This window comes from Eulemur rufifrons, chromosome 16 (genome assembly GCF_041146395.1).
Source record: "Eulemur rufifrons isolate Redbay chromosome 16, OSU_ERuf_1, whole genome shotgun sequence".
Taxonomy (NCBI): domain Eukaryota; kingdom Metazoa; phylum Chordata; class Mammalia; order Primates; family Lemuridae; genus Eulemur; species Eulemur rufifrons.
Genome location: NC_090998.1, coordinates 83516702 through 83542048, shown reverse-complemented (window position 1 = coordinate 83542048; position 25347 = coordinate 83516702). Strand labels below are relative to the sequence as shown.

At 46.1% G+C, this 25347-nt stretch overlaps 1 protein-coding gene across 2 annotated transcripts in view; it reads left to right on the top strand.

The window, feature by feature from the left end:
- The window catches only part of SYN3 (synapsin III), a 377990-nt gene that overhangs the window by 304773 nt on the left and 47870 nt on the right, over positions 1-25347 (top strand). For both annotated transcript variants that reach the window (XM_069490347.1, XM_069490346.1), the window contains exon 6: positions 5384-5446. In XM_069490347.1, the coding sequence (XP_069346448.1) occupies positions 5384-5446 (63 nt within the window). The remainder of the gene's footprint in view (positions 1-5383; positions 5447-25347) is intronic.

Below are 25347 nucleotides of genomic sequence, written 5' to 3'. Positions count from 1 at the left end.
CCTGGCGTCTAGGAACTAAAACGCTGGCTCATAAGGATGTGTACAAAGATGGTTAGTGAAGTCTTGCTAAGTAGGAGGAGGGGTGAGAGAGAAAATGTATAACACACATGTCCATTAATAGAAAACAACTGAAGAATTGCAGCTCGTGTACATGCGTAAATCATGCAGCTATTAAAAAACTAGTAGGGTACGACTGTAGTTATTGCCATGGGAGGAGGGGTGTGTATGGTGTGATATTAAGTGATAAGAGCAATTTTTGAAAAAAATTTCCTGGGCTGGGGAAGGAGAGTAGAGAAGGATATAAGAAAAGTCTGCAGCAAAAATAGAAAAACACTTTATGGTGTCATATTAGGTGAGAAGATAGATGTAAAATTCTATCTCTAATATTATTATAGAATATCCTGGGGTGCTTTTATTGGACATACAAATGAGGATTATAAAGTAATATGAACCAATACAAACACTGATTTGATTAGATGATGAGACTGTAGACGATTCTCATCTTGAATTTCTATGGTCATTTTAATACTATTATTTCAATAAAGAAGTGTCACTTTAACAAAAAGAAAAAAGAAAAACTCCTAGGAGTACACTCAATTCCTCTACTGTCCCCTTCCCCGTCAAGGCCCATCCAGGGGCACTTAGAGTTTGTTATAATCGATCCCAATTTGGTCTCTGGCCCTTCAGTCTCCCCTGGTACAAATCCATCCTGCCCCCGGCCGCAGGTCACTCTCCTGCTCCTAGACCATCCATCCTACTGTCCCATGATCTACCCAAGCAATGAACTCCTCCCTTCGGCTTTGAAGGCCCCCAGTAATCTGGCCCCAAATCGGCTCTTCCTTCTCTTTAGCACCAGCCCAGAGTCTTGCAGTCATACATGCTTATAAGAAGAACACCATTTCCAGCAAATCAAAGTTAAAAATGGCAAAGAAAATTTTCCCCTAGTACCATGAAAACTCATTATTTTAAATGAATTTTTGAAATGTTTTCTTTGAAAATATCTTAAAAATTCTCAGATTTTTCTAGATTGGCTTTCTGTGTCCTATAAATCCAGATACAGCTTCTACTCCCACTATTTCTGACAACTAATATATTCCTCTGATTTTATTTTAGCAGGCTGCAGAAAGGCACTCAGTTCAAATATCTAAGTCTATTTAGCGAGCATGTCCAAAATAGCTTTATTGCAGATCAAATCATGTTAAGTATCATAAAATAAATCCTTCCTTCCTATGGGTCTTTGTTTATTAGTGGTCATGAAGAATCTAAGCACTCACCTTGGGAAGACCACCGGACTCTGCACCATTCACCCCTTGGGGGAATTCTGTCCTTGTCAGAGCCTTCATTTCCCATGGAGACTTGCGCATAGCTCCAACCCCTCCCACACCGGCCTGCCATGCTTCCTTGCTCTGTATCAACCAGATGAGAAGCCCTTGATGGGCAAAATTCTTGTCTCAACCTTCTGTGTGTCCTACACAGCTCAAAACCCAGAGCTAGCCATGTAGTTCTCGGTCAGTTAGTGCCCTCTGAATTGATTTGATTTGATATTATTTTATTGATCATTATCATGGTGGAAAAGCATTTATCACATGCCAGAGATGCACATGCTTCCCCAAGAAGTGTGCCTTGGTGGAGACAGTGCTTGTTTGACAGTCAAAACACACGAGCTCCACTTCTGGATGTGCTATTGTGCATCATGAAAACAGTCACGTCACTCTTTGGGCTTTGGTTTCTGTGAAGACAGGTGTGTTAGTTTTCTATTGCTGCCCTATCAAATCACCACGAACTTAGCAGCTTAAACGAGCACTTCCTTATTATCTGACAGTTCTGCACGCCAGAAGCACAGCGTGGCACCACAGGGTTCACACGAGGCCAAAATCAAGGTACCTGCATGCAGCGTCCTCCTCTGTGGCTCAAGATTCTCTTCCAAGCTTACTCTCATTACTGGCAGAATTCAGTACTACAGTGACCATAGGTCTGAGGTCCCCTTTTCCTTACCGGCCATCAGCCAGAGGCTGTCTTCAGTGTCAGGAGGCTGCCCACATTCCTTCTCTCATGGCCCCCTTCGTCTCAAAATAGCAACAGCGTGTTTAGTTTTTTTCATGCTTTAAATCTCTCTGACTCCCTCTTCTTCCACCAGCCTGAGAAAGTTCTTTGCTTTCAAGGGCTTGTGTGATCAGATTAGGCCCATCCAGATGATGTCCCTATTTTAACGTCATCTGTGCCGTGTAACATAACACTGTATGGCAATATCATCCCACAGGCTTCAGTGATTAGGGGGTGACATCTTGGGAGCCATTCCTAGAAATTCTACCTACCACAACACAGCAACACCGGGGTTCAGTAAGGTGATTGATCAGGTTCTTTCAAATTGAAATTGCCAACTAGTAATCACCTCTGACAGCCCTCTGGCATGGTCAGACTTCATGTCATCCCCGCCCTATCAGCAGACGCTGTCAGGCCAGAGCCTCTGCTCTCCTTCCTCAACCGTCCCGTCCTTCCCGATCTCTCCCCTCACCCCTGCAGAGCCAGAGTCAGCGCCTTCCTGCCCTTGCTTCTACTTTATACTTCAGGTTTTAGCACCGCTTGTTGCTAAGCAGTTTTACATTCCTTATTTCTTCTTCCCCCCAAAATTCTGTGAGTTAGGCGTGATCATCCCCACTTGGCAGATTAGAAACGTGAAGTTCAGAGAGATTAAATATCTAGCGCAGGATTAAACAGAGATTAAATGACGTGACAGAGCCGCTGACCCTCCAGCATCCACGCTCTTCCCACTTCCCACCAGTGCAGCATGACCAGGCTGGGGGGGAGGAGGGGAGAGAGCACCCATTTCCCCTGTCCTTGAGCTCCACCTGAAAATGAGATGGAAATTGAGGCAGTTCTACCTAAGGTCTGCAAGGATGGCTGGGTGTGATGATTCTGCCAGATAACAGAAGCCCCTTGGTGAAAATGCACCCGTTGATTCCACTTCACATTGGTCAGATTGGTGAATTATAAGTCTTTTGACCGCAAATATTGGAAGCTCTTTCCCTGCCCCTGAGAGCGTATTTAGAGAGCTATTTGGCAATATCTAGGCGAGCAGCTGAAGCGAGCATTCCCCAGACTCAGTGGTTCCACCCCTGTGCATGTGCCCTAGAGAACTCCCCGGCATGTTCAAAGCGGGTAATGGCCAAGGATGTTTGTAGTAGTATAGTTCGTGATCGGAAAAAATAGAAACCACCTCAATGTTCATCAGCAGGAAATAAATAAATGGTCGTATGTTCATGGAATGATACGCAGCCATAAAAGTGAATCAGAGCTATACATATGTGAAGCTTACAAACATGATGTGCGCAAAAAAGTTGTGTAAGAATAGATTCTTTGATACTACTCACATAAATTTAAAAATGTATGGTATATATTACCTGGGAATGGTATATAACAGTAAACTTACGAATATGTGCAAGAGAATAATAAATCCAGAATTTATATGATGGTTACCTCTGGGAAGAGGAGAAGGAACTGTGATCAGAACGAAGTTTATCAGAGCTTCAGCAGTTCAGGCAATGTTTTATTTCCTAAGCAAGATGATGTTCACAGTCACCTCTTTTTAAGGCTTTTTTCACACATGAGCTATTTCATGATAACGATTAAACTAGCAAATAGTAGCCACCAGATGCATCTCATCACAAAATATTAAGTGGAAAAAGCAGGAAACAAAATGGAATATGCACTATACTCCCAATTTTGTAAAAACAGAATAAATCAAGAGAAAAACAAATATAGATTTTTTTTAAAAGACCAGCAGATAATACACCAAAGCTGTTAGAAGTCTGAAGATGATTTTTATTGTCTTCTTTATACTTAACACTTTATTATATTTTTCAAGTTTTTTATGGTGAGTACATATTGCTTTTGGAATCAAAATCAAATATTGCTTTTTTTTAAACACATATTTATGCACCCCAGACACCAGGGTATGATACATTTTAGCCTGAAATCGGGGGAAGATAAAACTTATTCAACGGCTACTACAGGCCGTCTTCGTGCTATCCCTTAATGGGAACTGTTCACAGCAAGCTTGGACGCTGACAGATCCAAGTTCACGTCCCAGCTCCACCCCTCCCCAGCAACTGACTTGGGTCTCAACTTTCTTATCTCTAAAATGGTAATAAAATACCTTCCCCGATTGCCTCAAGGGGCCATTGTGGGGGGAAAATGAGACGAGGGTCACAGAATGGCTTTGTAACCCACAGCCAGCCCTTCTGCCAGTGGCACAGCAGCTACCTCATGACAGACCGGGCTCTAGACACCAGGACAGCAGGGCTGGGTTCCTCGGGGGCCCACAGTGTACAAGGACAGACAGCGCTGTCAGCAGACTGTGCAGGGGAGTGGGTCATAATGACCCCTGGCTGGGGGTGGTCCAACTGAAGGGAGTGATATCATTGCTACATAAATAGGAGGGATAACCTTTGTCCTCAAGGAACTCAAAATGTACTTCTAGAAATCAAGCAAACACATCTCAAACAGTATACAAACACACGAAACAGGAAAAGCACAGCTTAGGTTAGAGTCCTGGCCCCCTGGCTCCCTAGGAGGTGACGGCGAGTGTGGACAGGCACACAATCTTTCCATCCCAGGTCTCCCCGCCTGTCACAGGGAGAAGTGTGCACACCTCGGGAGTCTGCCGAGAGGACTGCCTGAAGCACCTCCCCTGGACCAGGCAATGTTCTAGGAGCTGGGGACACCACAGGGGACCAAACGGGCAAGGCTGCCGCCCTTGTAAATGTAACTCTCTAAAGGAGAAAACACAGGGCAGTCGCTCAGCACGGAGCCCAACATGGTGCAGCCACTAAAGGTCTGTGCTGGTGGCAGCCATGACTAGTGTTACTAGGAAACAGCGTACAGTAGCCTGGAGAGGCTTATAAGGGAGGTAATGAGAGTTTCCAGGTAGTTGAAGTGCTGTTGGAGGGAATGATGAAGCTGCCATTCACTGAGTGCTACTCGTGTAATAACTCACTCAATCTTTGCAGCAACCCCGTGGGGTGGGTACTATTATCATCCCCATTTGACAGGTGAAGAAACTGAGGCACAGATCAAGGCTATGGCTTGTCTGGTTGCACAGCCGTAAAGCCAGGATTTAAAACCCACTGGTTTGCACCACTGTACTGTCTCTCTACAGATTGGTGGATGCCCCAGGTAAGCTGGCCTTAAGAGCTCAGAGCTTCTTCTGGAAGCCAAAATTGCTGACACTTCAGGTGTTTGAGCCGTGGCATCTCTCAAAGCATTCATGTGGGGATTCCTGATGATATCAGACAAATGGATCTTTCTACAGAACAGGCAGTGCCCTGCGCCCTGGTGGCAATGCTCTGAGATGCCGTGAGTGACTTCCTCTTGTCTCTTTCAGGTCACAGCCCCACACTTCCCCGTGGTGATCAAGCTGGGACATGCCCACGCTGGAATGGGAAAGGTATGAGATCAGCCCTTACGCTCACAGTGGATAGACCGACAGATTTCCCAGTCTACCTGTTCCCCCACCTCTGTCCCCCACCTCAGCACAGGCACCCAGAACAGCATGTCTAAAAGAACCCACAGTACGTCTCCCTCCCCTTCCCAACTGTTAGGTTCATCTGTGTGGATGTTCCCTGGTCCCCCTGTTCCCAGTGTCAAGAATGAGTACGGGCACGGAATCGAGCCAATGACGAGGGATCACAAACACAGAGCAACTTAATACAGTTTATCACATGAAAGAAAGAATGAAAGTAAAAGAAGCAACACAAAGGGAAAATATGTTCCAGAAAGAGTGAAATGGGTCAGTCTTCACTAGTGGAGAAAGACGCCAGAGGCTGAGCACGTGCTGCCTTTTATAAGTCCCTTGGTTTGTCCCGCCTTTCCCGTGGCAGGATTGGTTGCTGTTTCCCGCCTTTGGGGGTGATTGACAGGTTGGTGTTATATAACACGTCACATGGCAGGTTACATAACAAGGTAGGTTATATAACAGTTTCCTTTCTGCCCATGTGTCTTTTCTAGAATTCTCCACGAAGCTCCACCCATGTTATGTTAATGAGATGGTAATGAGCTCTAAGTCAGTTAAAGGTTACTAGGAACTTTTTACTATGTGTGTTCCCACCAGGAAACAGTTCCTAGCTGCAATTTGGTTCCCAGTACAGTTTGGTTCCTGCTCTCCTCCCTTAGCCATCTCCTTGCCACCTGTTTACTGTCCACCAGACCTAACACAACCACCTTCCTCAGAGCTCCTGTTGCACAGAACATCCCTCCAGCTCAGTCTGTGCTTGGCAAACTCTACTTGGAATTGCTAGCTAATCATTCTCCTTGATCGTGGCTTAAGAGAAGCGGATGTAAAGCACGTTATAGACCGTGATCTCTTGTGAGGGGTTGTTGTCATCATCTCCACAGCCATGCTGGGAGCTCACGTCTTACTCATCTCTTTACCACCTGCAGGGCTGGCACCTAGAAAGGGGGAAATGCACATGGCTCCATGGAAGAAGCCCCTGGAGTCAGTTAGCTTCTGCAAAAGTAAATAATGTATTTTACTGTCACAAATGACATCCTGATAAACTGTATTGTTCAGACTCTCTCAGTTGCAAGTGTCCAAACCCAAATCACATTAGAGAGAAAAAGATAATTTATTAGTTCAAGAGATCAGGACGTCTGAGGTGGTTCTTGATAGATTTGGGCAGAGCTGGATGCAGGAGCTCAGATGAAAAGGTTGGAGCTTGGTCTTGTTCTGTCTCTTGGCTCTGTTCATCCCTACCTGCCATTTCTTCAGAGAGCCAAAATGGCTATGAGTCGCCCACCCTGGTCCCTAAGCTCGCCGTCCCAAAGGAATAAAGACCGTCTTTCTCTCTAGCATCTCTGTATCTAACCTCACGGAACCACATTCGGGTTACTGTGCCAGCCCCAACAAGGCAATGCAGAGGCGATTCAGCCTCAATCAAACCATATGCCCCACAGGAAAGGCAGATTCTACTCCTACATAAGAGAGCTGGAGTGTGGGGGTACGGGGGGAATTTGGGGGAGGCTATCACAGTCCACTTCAGTGCCATCCCCTTTGGAGGGACCTGAGCCCAACACGACACCCTGCCCAGTGTGCCCTAGATAAAGTGCAGTGGGGGCTAAACAGTGTGGGACTGAGTAGAAACCTCACTGTGAATAGGCCCACCCAGGCAGGACAATTCTGCACGTCCCTGTGTATTCTTCCCCACCCGATTATGCCCTCCCACCTAAACGTATCCCCTTCAGGCAGCAGAGAAAGGAAAGGGCCAGGCAGGTCGGGGCATGACCCACAGCTCTGATGTGTGTCAAGTTCCCGTCTAACCTCAAGTGATGATAATTCTAGTAGCTGTCTTTAAAATGAATCCTCCCGGCAGACTCCATCTCCCTAGAAAGGACACACCATGAGGACACGGGGTTCTGCCGGGCACAAAGGAGCCCCCCATTTCTTGGCTGGGTGGATGAATGAATGAACCCCTCTTTCACTCTCACCCTAAGTCTGTCTGTTCCCCATTCACTCCCCTCCATTCCCTCCTCCACCCTGCGTATAGCTCCAGCCCCCTCCACTCTGCTGAAACTGCTCTCCCCGTTGTCCCCAATGATCCTCTGCCCTAATTCAGCAGGCACTTTTCTGTTCTTAACAGAATCCACCTCTCTCTCTCATTTAAAGCTGTCAGCCATCCCTTCTGTCCCCAAACCCTCCCTCCAGTGCACGCTCCCCTCACAGCTTTCTTCCTCTCTTTCTCTGGCCATTCCTCATGGTCCCCTGCAAGGATTTTTCTTCCTGTGCCATCCCTAACCATGGCTATTCTACCTGCACACGCTGTCCGAGCACCCTCCTGGCTCCCTTGGCTTCAGCTGCCATCCACTCACCAATGGCGCCCAAGTCACATTGCCTCTCAGAGCATCAGGCCCGTGTACCCAGTCACCTCCTCCACATCTCCACCTGGCTGCCAGGGAAACCTCAGACTCTACACATTCCAGAGCAGGCCCATTAGCTCCCCAGAGAGCCGGCTCTCCCTCCCCTTCCTCCTCCTCCTCCTCCTGTGACTTCCATCTCTGTGGCAGGAATGACCCATCACCCATTTGCCCCAAAACAGAAACCTGGGAGTCATCTCCCCCTTGTCCATGTCCAAATGGTCCCCAGGTCTTGTCAATTGCCCTTTATCAGTGTTTCTCTAACCTGTCCCTTTGTCTCTGCCCACTGCCACCTTCTTGGGCAGCTCAGGTAAAGCCAGAGGTTTCCCAAGAATTGAATCTGTCTCGTAAGTTTAAAATAATCCCCAACAGGACACAAAATGAAGGAAATACTTATAGAGATCAATGCCATGCTCAGGGGAGCGGGTGTCTCTGAGAAACTCAGGCCCAAAAGGGACTCCCAAAATATGGAAAAGAGGGCACATCTCCAAGGATAAAAACCGCCACCAACCAGAATAAACTGAGGTTTGCAAAAATGCTGAGATCAAGGGAAAAGGACTTTTTTCTCCTTAATGTTTAGAATGAGGAAACTTGCAGGAACAGTCTGGACACGTTGGCTGAGCAAATGATGTCATGTTTATGGCTGAGAGGGAGAAAAACAAAACTGGTCCCTCCTGCGGTATATCCACCTCCTCTCCAGAAGGAATATGGTCTGTCTGGAGATAAGCAGGGAGACCACGCCTAGAAGAAAACTCACAAGGAGGCTGTCAGTGAGCTCAGCGTTGCTTGAAATCCACCCAGGGCCCTGGGGTGCAATCACTGAGCTCCCTCAGTTACACTTTACTCCTTTGTCCCTATACACGCCGGGGGCCTACTCCAAGCTGAGAATCGGAGGAGCAGTAGGACCCAGTCCCTGCCCTCAAGGACTCGGGGAGGTAGTCACAGGAATAAATAAGTTGAATGTGTTGTGGGGGGCCTCATGGAAGGCCGTGCAGACAGGGTAGGGCTCAGAGGAACAATCTTAATCCCACGTAGGGTATGAAAAGATAGAAAAGGCATCCTAGGAGAATGGAGGCTTGAGCTGGAGAGACAGGCAGGGGGCCTGCAGTGGCCCTGGTGGTTAAGAGCTGCCAGGGAGGGGGAGCAAGAGCAACTAGTGAGAAGAGACCTGTGGCACAGGGACCTGCATGGGCTGGCGTGCCTGGAGACTGAAGGAGCCCTAGCAAACATGGAGGACCAGAAGGCAAGAGATGGACCGATACCCCTTGCATTAAAACAAAGCACAGTGGGTGTCACATGGCACAGACATCAAAATAGAGTAAAGGGTCACACTTACAGGGAACACCATGAAACCTTTAGAAGCCAGTCAGATTAGACAAGTTGTGGTGGGGGGAGGTTCTGCCCCCCAAGGGGCATTCGGGCATGTCTAGAGACAATTGAAGTTGTTATAACTTGTGCACAGTGCTGCTGGCATCTACCAGGCAAAGGCCCAAGATGCTGCTAAACATCCCACAATCCGTAAGACAGCTTCCCCCCAAAAGACTTGTACCACCCAAAATGTCATACCGTAGTCCCCCCTTATCTGTGGGGGGATATGTTCCAAGACCCAAAGTGGATGCCTGAAAGCTCCAATAGTACCGAGCCCTATATATACTATGTTTTTTCCTATACATACATACCTATGATAAAGTTTAATTTCTAAATTAGGCATGGCACCTCTTGTGCTTTGGGGCCATTATGAAGTAAAATAAGGGCACACCGCGGCACCTCGACAGCCGATCTGTTAGCCGAGATGGCTACTAAGTGACCCCCAAGAGGGCAGCGTACATGGTGTAGAGACGCTGGACAAAGGGGTGATTCGTGTCCCAGGTGGGATGGGGAGGGACGGTGCAAGATTTCATCACACTGCTAAGAATGCTGCGAGATTTAAAACTTAGGAATTTGAATTGTTTACTTCAGGAATTTTCCATTTAACATTTTCAAACCGAGGTTGACTGCGGATAACTGAAGCCACAGATAAGGGGGGACTACTGTAGTGTCAAGGATGAGAAACCCTGAAAAAAACTAACTGTATTTCCTTTACTGACAGTTTTACCAGACTAGAAACCAGAGGAAGCAGTGGTGACGATAGTTCAACACGTTTCAAAGTATCCTCCCGAGAATTATAATTATTCAGGATGCTAAAGTCTATTTCAGTCATATAGGTTTGGAAAACTCTGTGTTGAAGTAAGTTTTTAGTGCAGAGTTTTCAGAGTCATAAATTTGGTCATACATGTTGTGGGAGTATAAGTACTTGGAAAAGTAAGCAGAGATTCCCAGATTTATCTGACCCCAGAAACATTTAACCATTTTTTATAGAGATGCTTGTTCTTTTATTAATTTGTGAGAACTCTTCACATACAAAGAATATTAATCCTTTGTCATCTTTGCAACTATTTTCTCCTTTTAACAATTACACATCCATCTTGTTATTTGGTGTTTAGCGATTTTTAAAGTTTTTTTAAAGCAGTCAAATGTTTCCATCTTTGTTTTTTGGGGGGGGGTTATTTCAGCTTATTATGGGGGTACAAAAGTTCAGGTTACATACGTTGCCCATGTACCACCTATCCCCCCGAGTTAGAGCTCCAGGTGTCTTTGGAGGCAGTATGTTCTAGCAGCTAAGGGTGTTAATTTGAATTTAGGTTACACCACTTGTTAGTCATGAGACCTTAGGTAAGTTACTTGGCCACCCCCCACCTTAGCTGCTTCTTATGCACAATGAAGACAATAATAGTATCCACCTCATAGGCTGGCTGTGAGGATGACAAGACTTTATGTATGTCAGGCCCTTAGCTCAGTGCCTGGAACAAGTGGGCACTCAGGAAACAATGGCTACCATTATTATTAAGAATGTTCAGACCTGCTCTGGAAACTCAAAATCCAGCCGAAATCAATAGGGGAGATATGACTAAAGAGCGTCATATGTCAGAGGCTTTATTTCACTTGGCTACAAGTTCAGTATGAGTCAGATGAGTATCTGCCAAAAGCTCTGATCAACAAATGCCAAATAAATGAATGAAAATGGGCTCAACTTCACTAGTCATCAGGGAAATGCAAATTGAAACCACAATGAGATGCCACTATATAACCACCAGAATAGCTAACATTAAAAAGATTAATTGGGCTAAGTCTTGGTGAGGACGTGGAACAATTAGAACACACATGCACACACACACAGAGAAAGCATAAATTTTTCATCAAAGCACAAATTGGTACAATCACTTTGGAATATAGCTTTATATTATCTACTAAGCTGAAGTTATACAGAAGTTCTTTGAGGTAGACCCAACCTAAATACTGCACGAATGCACCAAAACATGTTTATAGTAGCTTTGTTTGTAATTGCCAAAACCCACGTGTCCATTAACAATAGAACTGATATATCACAGTATAGTCATTCAAATGGAATATTTTAAGCAATAAAAGTGAATGAACTACAAGTACATATAACAATGTGAATGAATCTCACAAACTCACCATTTCATGAAATAACTCACATTCAAAAGAATGCCTATTTCTGTAATTCCGTTTATATATAATTAAACTCAAAAACCAAGGAAACTAAACTATATTGTTAACTGGAATACACGTTTAGATGATAAAACTTTTAAGCAAAGCAAGAAATTTTTACCATGAAAGTCAGGATAGAAGTTATTTTGGGTAGCAGGGGTGCTCATTGAGATGAACAGAAGTGGGCAACGTCCTATTTCTTGACTTGGATGGTGGTTATGTGGATGTTTGCTTTGTGATAGTTCATTCAGTTGTCATGTTTGCTTTGCACGCTGCTCCATAGTGTTATGTTTCTAAACAAGATAAGATTTAAGAATGTAATTCAATCGTAGGGTATATTAATGGAGAGATGACATCCACAACAAAGTGAAAGTCCTGCACTGTGCCGATCACTCCATTCCGTTCTGGGTTGTACACCAATCGTGGGTGTTTGAGATGGACAGTGGCAAGTTAGTGTGTGGAAGAATAAACCAAGTAGTGAAGGGAAGAGGCATCTAGCCTGGTAGGACAATGACCTAGAGATAGGACAATGACCAGCATCTTCAGAAACATGGAGGATTGCATGGAAAGATAGATTGGACTGACTCTATGTAACATCTAGTGGGCAGAGTTGGAACCCAATTATGGGACGTCAGTCCTATTGAAGGAGCAACTTTCTAACAGTCAGAGATAAAGAAGATTGGGTTGGGCAGCCCCTTGCAGTAGGAGGTTCTCATCCCTGGACAGCTGGAGCAAAGACAAACACTTACTGGGAAAGCTTCAAGAGATTAGGCTTGTGTGAGGTTAGCCTAAGATGTTTGAACCCTCTGAAATTGAGACAAATCAGCATGTGTGTTTATGTGTGAATGTGATGTGAACATTTGTCAGGAAAAAGGTCCGTAGTTTCTTTCAGCTTCTCACAGTCATTTATGGCTGACCCAATTAAAACACCCTGGAGATGACCCCTGTATTGTCTTCTAATAATGAGATTCTATGGTTTTAATCAATAACATGAGCAGTCCATTAAAAGAAATGACATAGTATCATGTTACCATCGTAGGATTAGAAGTCAAGTTCAAGGCCAACTGCTAGTATAGTGTGGGAGTAAAGCTTGTAGAATCTGGAGTCTGGGTTTCCGGTTTGAATCTGGATTTACCATTTACTGCGCTGTGTGCCCTTGGGTGAGTTGCTAAGTTTCTCTGTGCCTCAATTTCCTCATCTCTAATACAGGAACAATAATCTCCTTCCTGGGGTTGTAATGATGATAGAATAAAACAATCTGGGCTTAGGAATGTGGCTGGTTCTGTGAATAGGAGCTTTAAAAACCAGCCACAAGGCCGGGTGAGGTAGCTCACGCCTGTAATCTTAGCACTCTGGGAGGCCAAGGTGGGCGGATCATTTGAGCTCAGGAGTTCGAGACCAGCCTGAGCAAGAGCGAGACCCCGTCTCTACAAAAAAAAAAAAAATAGAAAGAAATTAGCTGGGCAACTAAAAATATATAGAAAAAAAGATTAGCCGGGCATGGTGGCACATGCCTGTAGTCCCAGCTACTCAGGAGGCTGAGGCAGGAGGATCACTTGAGCCCAGGAGTTTGAGGTTGCTGTGAGCTGGGGTGACACCACAGCACTCTAGCCCGGGCAACAGAGTGAGACTCTATCTAAAAAAAAAAAAAAAAACAACTCAGCCACAAATGTAAACTGTTATTCTGAGTACTTAACCACTTAGTTAAAGTGAGATAAGAGTTGCTCATAATAGACAAAAAGGGGAGGGAAATTGAATTAAATTCTGGGTAAATTCTTAAAATAAGGAAATCCGACATCCCCAGGAGAAGCTAAGATTACACACTAACCCCCCCCCCCCCCCAAGAAGTCACCTTATCCTATTTCATAGATTCAGGCTGTCAGGGCTAGAATCCTAGCACCTGACTTTGAAGGTAAGAACCTGAGGCCCAGCGAGGAGAAGGGCCTTTCCCAAGGCCACACGGCACACGGCAAGTGAGCGTCCCCCAATAACAGGACAGGAAAGAAAGACCTTGGAGATAATTTGGTCCGTCTTAGCCATACTTTAGAGATAAGAATAGTAATAATAATACTGGCAATAATAATAATAATGAAAGCTAATGTTCTATTGCACTTACTCTGTGCAGGCACTGTTCTAAGTGCTAGTGTGTATGTATATACGTTTTCACTCATTTAGTGCAATCCTCGTAACAAGCCTATGAGGTAAGTACTACTGGCAGCTGCATCTTATAGATGAGGAAACTGAGGCACAGGCAGGAAATGGTGGAGCTGCGGTTCAACCCCCAGACAGTCTGGCTCCAGTGCCCGAGCTGAGCTAGGAGGAGGGAAGGGCACTGCCACGGTACCAGGTTAATGAGCCCAGACCCAGGTATCCTAACGCTTCCCCTGCATGCACGGGATCGCTGTCCTTCTGAGAGGAGGCTGGGGCCATGAGTGACAGCACCAAGGCACCCTGCAGACAGTCCTGCCTGTCGTAGGGGGACGAGGTGGCAACTCCTAACCACGACGTCTCCAGCAGCCCTGGCGTCTCGCACACGCCCGCTTGGCCAGGTTTGCTGCTGTCACCAGCTCCAAGCAACCTGGACGGGACCCGTTCTCTTCGGCTGACTCATTTAACGAGCTTTCCCAGCACTGCCCGCATTTTGAGTGAGAGTGGGTGGCTCCAGAGCACGGTGACGGAGAGGGACTATTAGAAAATGAGCAAACGGAGAAACGGAGCCCAGGGGAACAGTTAAGAAATCAAAAGGTTCCCTGGCAGCTGGGAGATCGCCGGTGAGGAGAGTCACTGTGCATTTCACGTTCCGCCAGGCCAAGTGAGAGCAGATGACAGGCACCAGCCCGCGTGGCATTCGGGGGAAGTGTGTTCGGGGGCCCTGCCAACCGTGAGGGGGAGGAGGAGGGACCCGCACCCACTCCACCACCCTCACCCTCAATCCCACCTCCCTCCCTACATCCTCTCCCACCTGCCCTGCCACGCCCTTCAGGTGGCCGCTGGCCTCTAAATGGGCCCCTAGGAGGGGATCTATCCGCCCTTCACACCTTAATGAAGATTTTAGGCACTGTGCTCCCCTTTTCAGAGCCTCTGCCCTGAGGTGGTCCTTTCCAAAAGTGCCATATGTACGGTCGATCCTCATCACTCACAGATTCCACGTTTGCCAGTTTATCTGCTCGCTAAAATTTATGTGTAACCCCAGAATGAACTCTCACAGCATTTTCACGGTCAGTCATGGACACGTGCAGAGTGGTGGAAACTTCGAGTCAAACAGGGTAACATTCTGCCTTCTTATTTCAGCTCCCATGCTGTAAGCAAGCGGCCTTTCCATGATCTATTTGGTGCCACATTTACAAATTTTTATGCATTTTGCTGGTGATTTCACTGTCTAAAACGCCCCCTAAGTGTAGTGTTGAAGTGCTGTCTAGTCTTCCCAAGTGATGTTCCTTATAGGAAAAAAAAAAAAAATAGGTATATAAGTTTCATTCAGGCATAATCAGGCGTAATTATAGTACTGTTGGTGTTGAGTTTAATGTTAACAAATCAACAATATATATTAAATAAGATGTTTTTAAACAGAAACACACATAACACAAGGTTATGTATTAATCAGTGGATGAAAATATTGTGACCAGAGGCTTACAGGAACCTAACCCTGTATGTCCTTTAGGATCAATTGTTCAGTGTTCATTTGTTCAGTGTTTGCTGCAACTTTATAGACCATAACTACCATGAATAATGGGAATCAACTGTGTGTGTATGTGTGTATATATGTGTGTGTGTGTGTGTGTGTGTGTGTGTGTGTGTAAGTCCTTAAGTTTTCTTTCTGCCTTTGAACCCTAAAATGCCACAATTTCTAAGCACAAGCAGGGCAAACTGAAATAGTCATGCCATGGCTCTGTCTAGCCTCGTGTTTGTCATGTTGCAGGCACGGTCATCTGGATCATGAACTCATTTTTCTTACAAGGGCTTGAGGTTAAGATCTCCATTTGTGGCACTTCCTCTACCACTGCCATCCTTGGTTCCCTGGAAGGAGCCTTGGCCTGGGTTCAGGACATCTGGGTTGTCCAGCCAGCCTCGCTCACACTCCCCAGGGCTGGCAGTACTCACCTGGGCCAGTCATTTAAACACGTAAATGCAATTTCCCCGTATCTGAGCTATACGAGATTTTCCTCACTCAATCACTTGGAATAACCAGTGAGTAAAAGTGCATTCAAAAGTATGAAGTTCCATGTAAATGTGAGCTGGGAAGTAAGCAAAAGCGAGAACATGCGTGTTGGACTTAGACCTCCGCGGGTTCCAAGCCTGGCTCTGCCATCTGCCAGCATTGTGACCTTGAGCAAATTTCTCAACTTCTCTGGGCCTCAAATTTTCTGGGATAACTCAGGGAAGACCAAATGGATGAACAAAGGAAGAGAAGGATGTCAATGATCCCCAAGCACCTGTGTGCTGGGATGAATGCCTTCAGCATCCCCCCAACCCTCAGAGGTACCCCAGAGGGACCTCAGATCCCTGCTTTGCAGAGGTTCCAAGAGCCGTCCTGCCCAAGGTCACAGGCACGTGGCAGAAGCAGGATTTTAACTGAGGTTGGCAGTCCTTTTCTTCTTCCTGCCAGGGACCCTCGGGAACACCCTGGTAGAATCATCTCTTCCCGTTGCAAGGCAAGGTGCCAACTTCATTGGAGAGTTGATTTTATAAAGAATTTCACAAGGCACCACCCAAGAAACATGTCAGTACCTTCGAGACAAGCACTGACCTTTATGAGCTGCTCTTGTTTTTTGGTAGACTGACCTCACACCGGGCCTGAGGCCAAGCCCAAGAACACTCATCTCAGGAGAATAAGAACAAGAAGGATACCACCCCCATCACTGGGCACCACCTACAAGCCCCATTGTGTCAAGGGGGACAGAGGCCCAAGAACACGTTCATTTGGAAGGAATAAATCACCAGCTCTTGTGGGCACTGACACACACAACCCCTCTGTGAAAAAACGTAGAACATCCTCATTTTTTTTTTTAACTGAAAAACATTGAGAAGCAGTAAGATTTCCTCTCTTCTTTTCTCTGTTTTCCTGGCGAGGTCTGTTGACCCATCCTGGTATTGCATGTAGCGAAGGCCAGGGAAGTCTCCCCCAGGAAGCCCCTCAGAAAGAGGAGGGGGCACGTGGCCTGGTGGGGTGGGGAACACTGTATCGTTTACCACAATCGACTTTCCCCAACATCAGACACTTATAATTTACAAAATATTAATGTATCCACAGTGGGAGCCTTTGGAGGCTCCCAGCTGTCCTTCCAGGTGGGTTTTATTCTCATGATACGCCTTTCACAGATGAGATAAGCAGAGACCAAGGAGACGTGATTTGCACAGGGCTGCACGTCACATGCCCACGCCAGAGGAGGCAGGACTCCAGAAAGTTCCCCCAGCCCGTTTGGAAACAGCCTGTGTTTCTGCTGAGGCCTCCCCCAGCCACCATGCCCAGGCACAGCCCATTCTCACCCTCCATCCGCAGGCAGGAGAAGCGAGGCCCTAAAGCAGGGGGAGGCCTCGGGCACACGGCAACCTCCCAGAAGCCTCCTGGAAGTGAAACCAGACACATCTCTGGCTTCCTGGAAATAGCCGCACCTGGGGGCAGCTGGCATCTCTGCTAACAGGTGGCCATGGCAGGCTTGTTTTCCAGGAAGACCAGAGAGGATGTAAACAGTGGGTTGGTTACATTTTAGAGTGTGTGTCCGTGTGTCCCCTTGTCTACGGGTGGGGAAGCAGCCACCTTAAGCACCGTGATCAGCCTCGTTGAAGCCTCCAGACAAATGGGACGCTGGTAGCGGGCCCTGTTCCCTTGCCTCGACCCCTGGCCTCCAGCCGCGTCCTCCTGGGGAGGCAGGAAGATGTGAGGGGGCCCTGGTGGTGGCACAGTGATTGCCACTCAGCCTTTTTCATGTCATGACACTCATAGAAAATGGTAGTATTTATATGACTCGGGGGGTCCAGGGAGGAGGCTGCTAACAGCTGAAGAGCAGGGTCTGGGGGCCCCCAGCCACCCCAAGGGGTACAGGACCAGCAGCAAGGGCAGCCACTGGGTGCTCTTGGCGGCAGGCCCTGACGCCACACAGGCCTGAGCTCCTTGGCGTTCCTGCTCCCAGTGTGCTCTGCAGAAGGACTGGCGGCTTCGCTAGCACCGGGGAGACCCACTGAATAAGAATCTCCATTTTAATGAAAATCCCTGGTGATGTGCAGGCTGCTCTGCATAACCACTGGTTTGACCAGAGGGTGCAAACTCAGACGCCCAACAGACCAGGCAATCGCCATGAATTAGGAGCCCAGGTGGGGCTTCTTTCTAGCACCCAGAAAAGCCGTGGCCAGCCTAAAAGGGAAGCCACCGCTCAGCCCCAGCCAGTGAAGGCTGTGAGAGACGGTGCAGCCCAGGCAGAACTGATCTTCTGATGCTAAGAAGTCAATCCTCTGGGTCTCCAATATGAATACTCCCGATTTTAAAATATTGACAACTAATTTAACAATCTTTTGAAACACTATATAGGCTAAATAAAACAGCTACCCACTGAATCTTGGGGTGCCAGTTTGGTGGCATCTTCAGACAAAAGACAGGAAGTTTGGCCCTACCCTCCCCTTCCAGGGGGCCATGGATCCTAATAGTCAAGGCCCCAGGTTGGACAATGGACCCAAGAGTTCAAATCCAGCTTGGCCACTTCCTATGTATATAACCGTGGGCAAGCACTTGACTTGCAGTTTTTGTTTTCTCCTCTGTAAAATGGCCCTAATAAATGCCCCTAGTGGGTGAGGGGGATTACCCTGTGGACTTATTAAGATAAGGCGCTTTACTTTTTTTGTTGTTGTTTGTTTGTTTGTTTGTTTGTTTTTCAGCTCATTACGGGGGTACAAAAGTTCAGGCTATATATATTGCCCATGCCTCCCCATCCCCCCGAGTCTGAGCTTCAATTGTGTCCATTCCCTAGACAGTGCACATCACACTCGCTTGAGTCCAGGAGTTGTGGGCTGTAGTTGCGCTATGCCGATCGGGTGTCCGCACTAAGTTTGGCATCAATATGGTGACCTCCCGGGAGCGGGGGACCATCAGGTTGCCTAAGGAGGGGTGAACCGGCCCAGGTCGGAAGCGGAGCAGGTCAAAACTCCCGTGCTGATCAGTAAGATAAGGCACTTTAAAAACTCGGTGGCTACTTAAGAGATGTTGATTGGCGTCCTCTAGGACCTGAGACTTCTGTGCATACAGATCACCTGGGGTCTGGTTAGCAGGTGGCCTCATTCACTAGGCCTGGAGGGCCGCCCACTGGGCTTCTGCATTTCTTTTTTTTTTTTTTCATTTATTTATTTTTACATTCAGCAGGTGCTTCTGAAGGCTTCTGCATTTCTAACAGCTCCCCAATGATCAGAGCCGCTTGTTCATGGTCTAGGCAGCAGTCAGCAAACTCTTTCTATGCAGAGCCAGGTGGTACACATTTGAGGCTTTGCGGGCCACGTGGTCTGTGTTGCAGCTACTGCTTGTCGTGCGAGAGCAGCCATAGACAACGCATAATGAACACAGCAAGGCTGTGTTCCGATATAACTTGATTTATGGACACTGAAATTTAAATTTCATATCCTTTTCACATGTCATTTTTCAATTACAATAGTCCCTCCTTATTTAAGAAAACGAATTCCAAGACCCCCCGTGGATGTCTGAAATTGCAGATAGTACTAAACCCTATATAGACTGTTTTTTTTTCCTGTGCCTACATACCTACAATAAAGTTTAATTTATAAATGAGGCACAGTAAGAGATTAGCAACAATAACTAATAATAGGATAGAACAGTTATAATAATATATTGTAATAAGTTGTGTGAATGTGGTTTCTCCTTATCTCTTAAAATACATTATTGTATAGTACTTGCCTATTTTCAGGCCGTGGTAGACTGTGGGTAACTGAAACTGTGGAAAGCAAAACTGGATGAAGGAGGACTGTTGTATTTAAAAATGTAAAAACCATTCCTAACCCATGGGCTACGCAAAAACAGGCAGGGGGCTGGCTTTGGCCCTCAAGCCATGGTTTGCAGACCCCTGATCTAAGTGATCTTCAACTCAGAACCTGGTCACCTCCGTCCCCCACTAGATGGTAAGCTCAGGGGGTGCCCAAGCTGCACCCACTGACTTCAGCCCGCTCCCCGCCTGGGCCAGGGTTCCGGTCAGCGGAAAGCCCCGTCCTTGGCCCTACACAATGAGCAGGAGCCTGGGAAGAGGAGGTGTTGCCTTTCGGAGCTGACACTTGTCTGGTGCCTCCCTTCCCCTCCATTCAATCTCACGGTCACACCGCAACTCTATAAACATGTGGTCAAAAGAATCAGTGACCCCGGAGCTCAATAACAGCAGAAGAAGTTTTCGTTTATTAAGAGGAAGAGCAAAGGAAAGGAGCCGGCACTGATAAGCAGGATAATTAGACGGTTCCCCAAACAGTCCATCAAGCCCTCCGTCACTCCCGTCACCTTCCCTCCAGCCCTTCCGGCCCCTGGCAGCAAGTGACCCAAGCAGCCGGGGTGAGGACATCCTTTGGGCTCCGAGTACTGGCCTTCAGAAGGATTGAAGGGGGACAAGGGCTTTTGCAAGTTTGAGATAATGGCTTGCGATGGTCTGAATGTTGGTATCCCCCTAAAATTCATATGTTGGAACCTAATGCCTGATGTGATCGTATTAAGAGGTAGTTCCTTTGGGAAGTGATTAAGTCATGAGGTCTGCACCCTCAGGAATGAGATTAGCGCTCCATAAAAGAGGTGCCGGGGAGCTCCCTTGCCCCTTCTGCCGTGTGAGGATGCAGCGACAAGACATCACCTGTAAAGACCTTACCAGACACCAAATGTGCTGTTGTGCTGAGACCTTGATCTCGGACTCCTACCTCCAAAACTGTGAGCAATACATTTCTGTTGCTTATAAATCATCTAGTCTAAGTTATTTTATTATAACATCCCTAACAGACTAAGACAGGGCTCTTGTATTCATTCAACAAATATTGATGATTTGGTGTCCAGCTGTTTTGAGTTAGGGAGTCAATAAGTGTTCATTGAATATTTGGGCAAATACTTTATGAACATTTGTTGTGTTTAAGCTAGATGCTGGGATAGAGGACTCTTGGTTACAACCCAGAGACGAAAAAGATGTGGCTCCTGTGTAAAGGGAATTTACACACACGAGACACAGACACCCTCCCACCCCTCTGAGTCTCCAGAGTCCCCCATTCCACACTCTGCTTTCACATGTGCACATTATTTAGCTCCCACTTTCAAGTGAGGACATGCAGTGTTTGGCTCTGTTTCCGAGTTGTTTCCTTAAGATAATGGTCTCCAGTTCCATCCATGTTGCTGCAAAAGGCACGATGCATTCTTTTTAATGGTTGCATGGTATTCCATTATATATCTACAACATTTTCTGAAGTTTATCCAATCATCCATTGATAGACACTTGATTCCATACCTTTGCTATTGTGAATAGTGCTGCAATAAACATATGAGTGCAGGTATCTTTTTGATGCAATGATTTATTTTCCTTTGAGTAGACAGCCGGTAGTGGGGTTGCTGGATTGAATGGTAGTTCTATTTTTACCTCTTTGAGAAATCTCCATACTGTTTTCCACAGAGGTTGTCCTAATCTACCTTCCCACCAACAGTGTATAAGAGTTCCCTTTTCTCCACATCATCACCATCATCTATTATTTTTTGACTTTTTACTAATAGCCATTCTGACTGGTGTAATATGATATCTCATCATGGTTTTAATTTGCATTTCTCTGATAATCAGTGATGTTGAGCATTTTTTCATATTTGTTGGCCATTTGTATGTCTTCTTTTGAAAAATGTCTATTTCTGTCCTTTGCCCACTTTTTGGGGGGTTGTTTACTATTGTTGTTGTTGAGTTGTTTGAATTCCTTATAAATTCTGGATATCAGTCCCCTGTCAGGTTTATACTTTGCAAATATTTCGTCCCATTCTGCAGGTTTTCTGTTCACTCTGTTGATTATTTCTTTTACTGTGCAAAAGCTTTTTAATTTAATTAAGTCTCATTTGTCTAATTTTTGTTTTTGTTGTTTGTGCTTTTGAGATCTTAGTCATGAATTCTTTGCCAAGACTGATGTTCAGAAGAGCTTTTCCCTGGGTTTTCTTCTAGTATTTTTATAGTTTTGAGTCTTACATTAAGTCTTTGATCCATCTTGAGTTAATTTTTGTATGTGGTGAGAGACAGGGGTCCAGTTTTATTTTTCTGCATAAGGCAATCCAATGTAACAGCACCATTTATTGAAAAGAGTGTCCTTTCCCCAGTGTATGTTCTTGTTGACTTTGTCAAAGATCAGTTGGCTGTAGGTATGTGGCTTTATTTCTGGGTTCTCTATTCTGTTCCATTGATCTATGTGTCTATTTTTATACCAGTACCATGCTGTCTTGTTTAACCCTAGCCATGCAGTATAATTTGAAGTCAGGCAATGTGATGCCTCCAGCTTTTTTCTTTCTGCTTAGGATTGCTTTAACTATTCAGACTTTTTTCTGGTTCCCTATGGATTTTAGGATTGTTTTTTCTAATTCTGTGAAAAATGAAGTTGGTATTTAGATAGAGATTGCACTGAATCTGTAGATTGCTTTGGACAGTATGGCCATTTTAATGATATAAATTCTTCCTATCCATGAGCATGGAATTGTTTGTGTCATCTATAATTTCTTTCATCATCGTCAGGCCCTGAGCTTCATGTTTTAAGTAAATTGTCTTATTTAATTGTCACAACAGCTCTATGAGGTAGGTAATCTGATTATCCCCATTTTACAGAAGGGAAAACTGACGCTCAGAGAAGCTAAGTAAATGGGGACAATGATGAATGGTATCTGTTCTTGTGGACACATGCCACTTTGCACAAAGCTGGGCACATGGCAAATGCTCAGAAAATGGCAGTACTATTAACCATTGTTGTCTTCTCTCCACCATGGGAAGAACTCAAGCCAAGTCTGCAGAGGAGAGAACCAGCCGTATTTGGGAGCCTGCGTATAAGTGGATGGTCAGTGTGTGTATATATATATTGATAGACCCATATCCAGGATATTGCTGTCTTTATTTTTGGCTCTAATGAAGCATCTCAAATACCTCTTGATATTACCCCTTCTCCAGCCCTATCCCACAGCCACCCATACTTATTTTATTTTTTTGATTTCTTCTTACAGAGTTAATCTCAGTTTACTCACATTTGTTCTGTTCTATGTGGGAATTTGTCTTGTTGGCCATGCAGCCAGAATAGAGTTGTTGTTTTTTTTTTTCTTGTGGAGAGAAGGGGAACTTTTTTTTTAATATAGCTCATCTCGCCTGGTCCAATGCCAAATAAACAAAGCTGCTATTCATTTCAGTATCTCCCCATCTCTATTGTGCCCAGAGTCATTTAGCAGCAGAGCCTCTTGGGCTGTCTCTCCAAGAGCCTGGAACAGCAAATAAGAATGTTCTAAAAGTGAGTGCTGAGAGAATAGAATCCCATTTAATGAGACCACAGAGAGCAAGACTGTTGCTCTCTTGGTGAGTGCAGGAGCAAACATTATGTTTAAAGTCGTGGTTGGAAAATGCCGGATCCTCAAATGTGGCCTCAGCTAAAAGCTTTAGCCAGCACATCCCTGGTTTATGACTCAGGAGCAAGTAGCTGCAGGGAGAACTTACAACCAGGCCACCACTCTCCCGAAGACCCCATCCTCACACTCCCACCCCGGAGGATGTGTCTGCCATGGTCCTGTTCTTCTTGCTACCACCCCTCAATATCACAGCTTACTGTACCTGTGGCCCATTCATGGACTCCCAAGTATTGGGGTTGGAGAGGATTTCAAAGGTATGGAGTCTGTCCTTCCACCCAGTGCTTCTTCAGCTGTGGTCTGGCTTTGCTCTTTGGTCTCTGAGCCCTTTGTTCAATGAACAATGAAAACATCCAGTGTATAAAACAGATCCTACTAGAGCTGTTCTGGATGAAGGGAGGAGACCTAGAGACCCACCCAACTGGTCTCCTTGCATGGCTCCATCCCCTCCATGGAGTCCAGTTTGAAAACCACCCTGTTAGGTCAAAGAGTGCCCATGGACCATGGTCAACATCCATTTATTCATTCAGTAAATCGTTCCCAGCACCTCCTAATGTGCAAGGAGCATGGAAAATAGTAGTAAACGTAATATGTAAGTCCCTACTCTCATGGAGCTTATTTGCTGATTATTTGGGGGAGGTAGGTATAAAAAAATAAAAGGTAATTTGAGACAGTGGTAAGTAAGGAATATAATAGAATATGACCGGGCAGTGGAAGCGCTGCTTTAGGTTGCATGATCCAGAGAGGCCTGGGGAGTGGGCGACAATGAAACAGAAGTAATGAGAAGTAGCCACCTAGCTATGAGACCATCTGCAGAAAGGGCTTCACAGGCAGAGGGATTAACAAGTGATGATTATTCAAGGGCCCTGAGGCAACCTTGAGCTTGGTGAGTTCTAGGAACTGGAAGAGAGAGGGAGGGGCAGGTGGTGGGCCTTGAGCTCAGAGACAGGCAGGGCGGGGCGTGTTAGCCCTCACAGGTGTGTGTTATAGGACTCTGCTGCAGTGTGGGTTTCGTTCACGTGCTGTTGGCACTCAACGTGTTGGTGATTTTGTTCCCTGCTGAAGTAATGAAATTTGGATAATTTCCTCCATCATAAAGGAAAGGGCACTGGATAGAGAGCCAGGAGTTCTAACTTAAAAAAAAAAAAAAAAAAATGCTTCCCTTCCCTCTAGGTTTTCCTTCTTTCCTTTTCCACCATGGCAGAGTGATATCCGTGTTGGGGGCTTCAGTTTCCTCTTCTGTAACACGAGTAGTCTGGGCCACATCACAACCCTTCTTTCCCTTAGAATCCTACATGGAATTTGAAATTAGAGATAAGAGTGGTATTATATGAGCCATCATTTTATTCCATAACTTGCCATTTACAACATGTACTATTATAGAGCCCATCAAGAGAACAATCAGGCCCTTTTGATAAACTCGGTCTTTTGTCACCTCAGCACCCAAGTCCCCTTTATATGTCGTGTCCTTGAGCAGCATGGTGTTGGCAACACCACAGTGTCGCACCAGCTTGGAATAAATCCAGCTGGGAGGAGAAGGCTCACTCTGAGGGCTGCGGCAGGAGGGGTTAGTTACCCAGGCAGCTGGTATATACCAAACATCTGAGTGTCCTTTCTGGATGCTTTAAAATCAAGCTTTTAAATATTTTATTTTAACAAAATGGTAATCAAACATTTGTGCAACGCATCAAACCCTTCCACGGTACACTGAAAAACAGTCACCGTGCACAAACTGTCTTCCCGGCAGTGGCGTGCCAGCGCGCTGGCTCTCTGGGGGAAAAAACTAATTTGTAGTATTTACCAATGGCTGGGATGTAAATACTCCCCCCACAAATGATTTCAAGCGAACAATGATTTAATAACTGGCTCACAAACTTTCTAAATATTTAACAATCACCTCTCATAAGCAAGTGCGAGCCAGCGCCAGGACGCCATCGCTTCCAGCCCTCATCCGCAGTTGGCGTTTCCGGGTAGGGCCCCCCACAACACCACCTGAAAACCACACCCGCAGGGGCACCACAGGGCCCTGAGACCTCTGGCTGGGGCCAAGGAGGGGCAGTTAGAGCGGGGTGGGGAACAGGGTGAAGCACACAAGCCGGAGCACTGAAGTCCTGTGCTGGTTTGTTGTCAGAAATAGCCAGAGTGTGACTCCAGGGGCAGGAATGGCGACATTTCCTTAAGCCAAGTCCTCCTAAACCCACCTGCACTTTACAGGCCTCAGATCAGATCCCACCTTGGGGTGTGATTGCGATGACTCATGCCCTCCCCTGAGCCAGCTCTGGACCTGGCACAGCCCTCTCTCG